This window comes from Gracilinanus agilis, chromosome 3 (genome assembly GCF_016433145.1).
Source record: "Gracilinanus agilis isolate LMUSP501 chromosome 3, AgileGrace, whole genome shotgun sequence".
Taxonomy (NCBI): Eukaryota; Metazoa; Chordata; class Mammalia; order Didelphimorphia; family Didelphidae; genus Gracilinanus; species Gracilinanus agilis.
Genome location: NC_058132.1, coordinates 558,234,745 through 558,244,150, shown reverse-complemented (window position 1 = coordinate 558,244,150; position 9,406 = coordinate 558,234,745). Strand labels below are relative to the sequence as shown.

At 35.5% G+C, this 9,406-nt stretch overlaps 1 protein-coding gene across 1 annotated transcript; it reads right to left on the bottom strand.

Moving 5' to 3' along the window:
• Positions 1–7,993: 7,993 nt before the first annotated feature.
• LOC123239976 (U1 small nuclear ribonucleoprotein C-like) lies at positions 7,994–8,383 on the bottom strand. Its single transcript, XM_044667315.1, has one exon. The coding sequence runs from the start codon at positions 8,381–8,383 to the stop codon at positions 7,994–7,996; it is 390 nt and encodes a 129-aa protein (XP_044523250.1).
• Positions 8,384–9,406: the final 1,023 nt, after the last annotated feature.

Below are 9,406 nucleotides of genomic sequence, written 5' to 3'. Positions count from 1 at the left end.
CTCATTTAGTTGTCAAGGTGACCCTCTTGGATCCCATTTATATTGAGATAATTATCACCTTAACTAGAGACTTGGTGGAGGGCAGGTTATCACTGGAGTACAGCAATGTGGAATCTGTCAGTTGATAAGGAGACATTTCTAATTTAAGGAAACCCTCCCAACAATCCTAAACCAACAACAAACTACGTCCCCCTCTCCCCTTTTTGCTTATTTTATAATTGAAAGTATGCTCTTTAGCCTGACCTCACAATTTTTCCTAGCAAAAGGTCAGAAATCAATTTTACCATGAATGCACAAATGCATTAAGATGGAACAAACAGACATATCCCAATATGACCATTACTTAGATTTTCAGTTTAAGATTATAGAGATTATAGGCAAAAATAAACAAAGCAGGTCACTGAACCACCTCCCTTTGCCAAGAGAACATAAACATCTCAAAAGGGATAATACATTTTGGATTAATCCAATAACTGAGAAGAAAACTGACTGCATAGTACAATGTGAGTTGAATGTTCTTCTAGAGATTTATTTTGATACCTCATTATAGCATGGAGATCACCCTGGGTCCTTAAAGTCGATGTAAGCTTTATGTCAGCTTCCTTAAGCTTTAAAAAACCACTCTTACCTTTTGTCTTAGAGTCAATGTTAGGATCATTTCCAAAGCAGAAGAGAGATAAGGGGGCTACACAGTGGGGATTAAGTGACTTGCCCAGGGACACACAGCTAGGAAATGTCTGTGTTTACATTTGAACCCAGGACCTCCTATCTCTAGTCCTGGCATTCTATTCACTGAGCCACCTAGACGCCCCCAGCCTCCTTAAGTTTTGAAAGATGCTTCACTGCTGGTGGGGTCATTAGGTGATTATTTATTTCAGCCATATCATCTCATAAAACCGTTACCTTTATAATGGAGATGTCATAATCTGCAGATGAAAAATGAAGACCTCAGTGGATAAAATTTCACCAGTTCTTGTCACCTCAGTTTACCCAAGATGTTTGTACATGCAAATATATACATGTAGAAACATATTAAAGTATAAATCTCAACATGTGTATATGATAGGCAACGACTTTACTAAACTTTCTTAAAGGTGATCCTTCTTTCTGACTTTAATTAATGGCAATTTTTTTACAAAAAAAATGCAGTAATGTATACCCAGAAAACTTTGGAGTAAATTGTACTTTAATTAAAAACAAGGAATTTCTCTTTGTATTAAGTCAAGATTTAGGTAAGAAAGCCCTTAGGGGCACAGGTGGTATTTTCAAGTCTGTTACTGATCAAAGGCTAAGGCTTGAGAGGAGAAAGCCCAATTTTGGAAATAAATAGTTAAGAAAATGGTATTTGGGCATGGTTTTTAGATTTATGGACCAGGGATTATAGTAAAGGAGTAACAGTCTCATGGTCAGGAATGCCATTTGCCTGAGGAAGATTGGTAAGAATGTATTTGCTGGAAGTTCAGAAAATCCAGTTAAAAAGATAAAATAATGAGGAAGGGAGAGGAAGAAAAATCTCTTACACAAAACTAGATGCAATAGAGGTTAGTTATGATGTGGAATAATGAAGTAGAAGCAGAGGCATCCAGTAAAATTACAGGCAAGAACCTCTAAAAAAGGAACCGAGATAATGTTTGTCAACATGTATATACATGAATGCAAGAGGTTTGAATAGCAAGATGAGATAGAGTCTGGTGCAAGTAAACATTTTGTCTTCATAGATTTGACTTTGTGGGGTGAAATCTGCTAATATATAACTCTAAAAGGAATGGCTTTTTTAAAATAGGAAGATAAATAGTGTGCATGTGTGTATGTGTACATGTATGTGGTGGGGTACAGAGTGGCAATGTATAGGAAAAGACATACTTCTTCATGGAAATCCACAAACCATAGCAGAATAGCATTTATGTTACAGTCATTTGAGGCAGAAATTGAAGTGGCCTTGATAGAAATAGCTGCCAAAAGTTATTTGGGAAGAAAGAGAATGTTTAGCTACTAATTTCTTGATATACTTTAATAATAATTTTGAAGAACTAACCAGAACTTTTTTTTAATCTGTACTCACCAGTAAGGCAGAATTGGTTTCTGGGATTGGCAAGTTGGGAACATTAGAAAGAAGTGAAATTTGTAACAGAGAAGAGTAAGTCCAGGAAGAGTCTGACACAAAATTTTTTTTGAAAACAAATTTCAAAGGGATCAGAGGAAAGATAAGCAGTTTCCTATGGACTAAAATTCTATAGAAAGAATCAGACTGGGAAGCATGGGAAGCTGCAAGGAAGAAAGTCTGAAGAATTGAGAAACAATTATAATGCAAAGGAAAAAGGGTTATTATCCAAAGAAACTGTTGAGGAAGTATGAGAAATTAATTAATCAACTTTGATCAATCAACTTAAAAATATGCACAGAAGATGGAAGCAAGAGCAGATAGGATGCAAAAGCACGACCTGTTTCTGTTAGTATAAGGTATGGAGTGGTAAGATACAGAAACCTATGTGGCTGGTAAAAAAAATTAGGAAAAATTATTTTTAAAGGTTCTAATGAACTCAAGAGGAAGAAAGATGATGGGATAAGCATGGTGGTCAGCATGGAAGACAGAGAAAAGCAAATCTAACCAATTTTTATTTTGTTTCTGCTTTTCCTGACAAAGAGAATGGTCTTTGGACTGGAATGGACATATAAAAATTGACTAAATAGGAGTTAGTTGTAGAGATAGTAAGAAGGCATTTCATTGACTTTTCCCCCCTCATTGACCTTAATTAGTTTATGTCAGTAGGATCATATGAACTATATTGTAGATATTTGGAGGAAAATACATTCTATAAGATTACTGATTTATTGACTGTGCTTTTTCAAAACTTGGAAAGGAGAACAAAAGCTCTAAGACTCATGAAAGGTAAACACTTTTGATTTGCAATGAAAAAAAGATGAAGGGAGGATGGAAGAAAATGGAAAAAGCAAACTATATGTCAATAAGTTTGAATTTTATTTTTTAAATCATTTTTGTTAAATATTTCCAAATTACATGTAAATTATTTTTAACTCAAAGAACTTTTATTTTCCAATTACATGTAATAATAATTCCCAGCCTATGTTTTTCAAAAATCATAAGATCCAAACTGTCTTTTATCCCTCCCTTCCCTTTCCTTCCTCTAATTGGAGATGGTAAGTAATTTGATCTGGGCCATACATGTAGCCAAATACACTTCCATAATGGTCATTGTTGTAAGAGCAAACTCATACAAACTCAAACCTAAAAATAAAAATGCAAATGCACTGATGTGAAAGATAACATGCTTTGATCTGTATCCATTTGACTCAACAGTTTTATCTCTAGAGGTGGATAGCATTCTCCATCTTAAGTCTTTCAGAATTATTCTATATCATTGCTTGCTGAGAGTAGCCAAGTTTTCACAGTTGATCATTGTCATATAAAAATTGTTTAACATATTTAAATTTTTTTTGATTCCAAGTTCTCTCCTACACATCCTCACTCCTTGAGAAACTAAGCATTTGTGTGTTGTTTATACATGTGAAGTTAGGCAAAACATATTTCCATGTTATTCATATTATAAAACATAACACAAAATAAAAGAATAAAAAACATTTTTAAAAAGTATGCTTTACTTTTCATTCAGTGTTCATTAATTCTCTCTCTGGAAGTGGATAGCATTTTTCACCATTTTTCACTGTCTTGATCAGAGTAGCTGTCTTTCACAGTTGATTGTCCTTGTAATATGGCTGTTATTATGTATGATGTTCTTCATTTTGCATCTCTTCATACAAGTCTCCTCAGGTTTTCCTGAAACCATTCTGCTCATCATTTATTATGGCACAATAATATTCCATCAAAATCATATGTCAAAATTTGTTCAGCCATTTCTCTATTGATGGGTATCCCCTCAGTTTCCAATTCTTTGCTGCCACAAAAAGAGCTGCTATAAACATTTGTGCACAAATAGGTTCTCTTTCCTTTTTTTGATATCTTTAGGATATAGACCTACTAGTGGTATTACTGAGTCAAAGAGTAGGCTCCGTTTTATACCACTGTTGGGGATAGTTCCAATTTGTTCTCCAAAGTGGCTGGACTAGTTCACAATTCAAACACTGGACTAGTGTGCTTATTTCTCTACATTTGTCTTTTTTTTCCTTTTCTTTCATGATAGCCAATCTGACAGGTGTGAGCTAGTATCTCAGAGTTATTTTAATTCACGTTTCTCTAATCAGTAGTGTTTTAGAGCATTTTTCATGTGACTATTGATAGCTTTGATTTCTTCATATGAAAACTGCCTGTTCATATCCTTTGACCTTTATCAACTGGGGAATGGTTCTCATTTGTATACATTTGGCTCAATTCCCTTTATCAGAGAAACTTGCTATAACAAATTTTCCCATTTCCCCCCCTTTCCTTTCAATTTTGGCTGTATTAGTTTTCTTTTGCAAAAGTCCTTTAATTTCATGTAATCAAAATTATCTATTTTACTTCCCATAATCTTCTCTGTCCCTTATTTAGTCATAAATTCTTCCCTTAATCATAGATTTGACAGGTATATTTTTCATGCTCCCCAAGTTAATTATGACATAATTTTATGTATAAATTGTTTATCCATTTTAACCTCATCTTTGTATATGATGTGAAATGTTGGTCTATGCCCCATTTATGCCAAACTATTTTGTTTTTTGTTTTGTTATTTTGTTATTAATATCAGTTAAACTGATAGTTTTCCTACAGCCCTGCATTCTTGGTATAAACACCAGTTGATCATAGTATATGACTTTTGTAATACATTGCTGTAATCTTCTTGCTAGTATTTTATGTAAAATTTTTTGTGTTGATTTTTAGTCTATAGTTTTCATTATCTGTTTTTGCTCTCCATAGTCTAGAAGTTAAAACCATATTTGTCATAAGAAGCATTAGGTAGGACTCCTCACCTATTTTTTCCACTATTTGATATTTTATTAAGATTGTTTCTTAAATGTTTGACAAGATTCACTTGCAAATGAAGCATATTGACAGCTTCTCACTTTTTTTCTTAGACATAAGTATTTAAGCATTCTTTGTCTTCTGTTATTCTAGGTAATTTATATTTTTATAAATATCCCCCCATTTCCCTTTGGTTGCCAGTTTTACTGGCATATAAATAGGCAAAATAACTTAATAATTGCTTTAATTTCATCCTCAGTGGTGATGTACTCACAAATGCAAAGCATTCCTCAAATTAAAAATGGTAAAATAATACGGATAGGCATTTTTCTTTTTTTAATTTCTTTAAAAAAATTTTTTTTATTTAGAATATTTTTGCATGGTTACATGATTCATAATCACCTCCCCCTGTTTTCTCCTCTCCCCTTCCAAAGCCAACAAGCAGTTCCACTGGGTTATACACGTATCGTTGTTCAAAACCTATTTCCATGTTATTCATATTTGCAGTAGAGCAATTCTTTAACATCAAAACACAATCAAATTCCTATCATACTATGTGGTTGATCATATATTTTTCTAATACATTTCTGGTTCCACAGTTATTTCTCTGGATGTGCATAGCATTCTTTCTCCTAAGTTTCTTTGGATTGTCCTGGGTCATTGCATTGCTACTGGTAGAAAAGTCCATTACATTCAATCATGCCATAATATATCCGTCTCTGTGTACAATGTTCTCCTGGTACTGCTCCTTTTGCTCTGCATCAATTACTTGAGTTTATTCCAGTTCACATGGAATTCCTCCATTTCTTTATTTCATTAAGCACAATAATATTCCATCACCAACATATACCACAATTTATTCAGCTATTTTTCCAATCAATGGACATCCCCTCTTTTTCCAGTTTTTTTTTTTTTTGCCACTACAAAGAGCACGACTATTAATATTTTTGTACAAGACTTTTTCCTTATCATCTCTTTGGAGTACAAACCCAGCAGTGGTGTGGCTGGATCAAAGGACAGGCATTCATTTAAAAACTATGCCCTTTGAGCATAGTTCCAAATTTTTCTCCAGAATGGTTGTACCAATTCACAACTCCACCAGCAGTTTATTAGTGTCCCAATTTTGCCACATGCCCTCCAACATTTATCGCTTTCCTTTGCTGTCATATTGGCCATTGCTCAGGACTAGGGAAGTGTCCTCTCAACCCCTTCCCTCCAAACTACAGTGGCTCATACTCAACTCCAGGAACAAATATAGAATCCAGTTCTTGGCATTAAAATGTACTCTTCCCTCTTAGTTCTTCCATCTTATAGGTGATATCCTTCTCTTTCCTTCACATACTCTATAATCTACACAATCTATTGAGGCTCGTCTCTGTTGTTCCTCAAACAAGACATCCTATCCCCCAAGTCTGGACATTTTCATGGACTATTCTGCATGCTATGAATACTGTTCTTCCCCATTTCCAACTTTTGACTTCCTTCAAATCCAAACTAAAATGCTACCTTCTAAAGGAAACCTTTCTTTATCCTTTTTTAATATTAGGGCCTTCCCTCATTTGATTATTTCCAATTTATTCTGTGTATATCTTGTTTGTACATAGTTGTTTTCATACTGTGAACACTTGATCTAGAAAAAAAGTGTGACACTTTAAACAAATTAGGAGAATATAGAAAGTTTATCTTTCAGACTTATGGATAAGGGAAGAATTATCCTTAAGAATAGGGAAAATCTTTTGCATTTTATTGTATTCCCACTGCCTAGTTCAGTGTCTGGATCTTTTTTTCCAATGCTAAAACAATCAATACTTTTATTTTTATACATCAATAAAACAAATATAAGCTGATTTTCTGCCTCATTCTTCCTTTTTAAATTGGTTCTTTGACAGGAAGTGGGAAGTCTTCTTACATGTTTGGAAGCTACCCCTGGGGCAGTTAGCAAAAAAAACACAAAAACTGGCGATCTATCATTAATCATGATGGAATACTCCAACTCTCTAAAAAGAAAAATGCAAATTAAAGTGGAAGCTTCACTTTACACAAATAATTTTGAGAAAGATGACAAGAGGAAAATGGTCAGTGTTGGGGGGACTGTGGAAAGATAGGCACACTAATGCACTTTTGGTTGAGCTATGAATTTGTTTGATAATTCTGAAAAAAATGATTTGGAATCACTCTAAAAAGTCACTAAAATACACATCTTTAACTCAGTGATGCCACTATATTTATATAACCCAAGAAAGGCAAAGATAGTGGGAAAGGCCCCATATGTAAAAAAATATCAATAGAAACACTTTTTGTGGCAGCAAAGAACTGTAAGCCAACAATACTTATCAGTTAAGAAACATCAAACAAATGAGATATATGAAAGTGATGGGATATTATTGTGCTGTAAGAAATGAACATGGATCAGAGAAACACGTCAAGGTTTCTGTGTACTAATGGTAGAGGGAAAGTAAGCAGAAACAGGACAAACAATTTATACAACCACCACAATATTTAGGAACACAACACCAATAAACTTCAAATGACTTCTGTTCAAGGAATGTATTTTGCAACTGTGACTTCAGCGGACTGGTAAAGGTGGTAAAGGACATTTCCTTTCTTTTCCTTTGGCAGAGAGGTGCTAAAACAATATAGGTACAGAAAGAGAGAAAAAATTTTAGACATGTACAATATGCTCATTTTTTCCTTCACTGTGCTTATTTATCACAGGGGAGTGAAATACTGAAGGGGAGAGGAAGAGAGACCACTGCAAAGTTAAAACTATAGGTGCAGAAAAGGCGATAATTTCTAGACATATCTAATATGCTTCTTTTTTTCTTCACTGTGCTTATTTATCACAGGGGAGGGAAATACTGAAGGGTAGGGGAAGGGGTTGGACCACTGAAAGTGACAGTGATGTAAAATAGTGTCAATGTTTTAAAAGGGGAAGGGGGAAAAGAAAGAAAGAAAAAAACATATCTGAGGCCCAGAACCATGATGTTCTGGTGAAACAGAATGAAGAATTGAAAACTGAGAAATAGGCTTCCTTGTATTTCTTTTATTTCATCTGTCTGGCCTGGGCATCTCTGATCAAGTGGGCACCATCATGTGATGGGGAAGGGGTCTCATCATTGGAGGGCCAGGCATCATAGGTATATGAACTCCCATGGGCATCCTTTTGCCAGGAGGAGGCCCCATAAACATCATCCCAGGAGGGGGAGGCTTCCTCATGCTAGAGTAAAGAGATGGGATCATAGGCCCTCCTGATGGAGGTGCAGAGAAAGGATTAGGAAGAATTCTTCCTTTTTGAAATGCAGGGGTAGTTTTATCAATCAGGCTTTGGGCTTGCTCTTCCATCCATTTTTGATAAAAGTCTTTCACATTCTCTTTCTGCTTCCTTCTACTGCAGTGGGTCTTCCTCACAGATGGAGAATAATGAGTGAGGTAAGTATCACAGTAAATGCAGTAAAACTTGGGCATGATGTTTGCAAGTGTCTTATTCTGTTCCAAGAATCTTCATAATAGCCTTTCTGTTTTCTCCACACTCTTCTTTATAGAAGATTAACTTCAGAATGCTCTTATTGAACATCTAAAATAGGATCCAGTCTCCAAACAGACACTCAGCATGGATCCTAAAGGATGGACTGCACCCCAGCAACAAGGAGAAGAGGAGATCCTGTCTCTGATCAGAGGAGGAGTGGGGGGAGAGAGAGAGAGAGAGAGAGAGAGAGAGAGAGAGAGAGAGAGAGAGAGAGAGAGAGCACCCAGCTAGCTCAGTGTCTGGTTCTTGATACATATTTATTAACAGACAAGTGGTCTGATAGTCCCACTGTGTTCTGATCTCTGTGCTATATCTTTGAGTAAAAGCTAGATGACCAAACTGGAGGAGTTCCAGGTTGAACTGGAAAGACCTCCAGGAACTGATGCAGAGCGAAAGGAGCAGAGCCAGAAGAACATTGTACACAGAGACTGATATACTGTGGTAAAATCGAATGTAATGGACTTCTGTACCAGCAGCAACACAATGACCCAGGACAATTTTGAGGGATTCATGGTAAAGAATGCTACCCACATTCAGAGGAAGGACTGCAGGAGAAGAAACATATAAGAAAAACAACTGCTTGAACACATGGATTGGGGTGGACATGATTGAGGATGTGGACTCGAAACTACCACACCAATGCAACTACCAACAATTTGGAAATAGGTCTTGATCAAGGACACATGACAAAACCAGTGGAAATGTGCATCGGCCATGGGTGGGGGGAGTGCGGGGGGTGAAGGGGAAAGCAGGAGCATGAATCATGTAACCATGTTAAAAATGAATATTAATAAAAGTTTAAATTTTAAAAAAAAGTTAGATGACCACTTAAGTGTCTTAAAAGTGGAGATCATTTATTGAATATAGGTTGGACTGTATGTCCCTAACACTACATTGTTGGTCACATTATTTGGACTTTACTATAGAGATCATTTAGTCTAGTCCTTTTAATTTTATAGAGA

Excerpts from the sequence above, each read along its gene's own strand:
- LOC123239976 (XM_044667315.1), bottom strand. The coding sequence starts at position 8,383 with ATGCCCAAGTTTTACTGCATTTACTGTGATACTTACCTCACTCATTAT.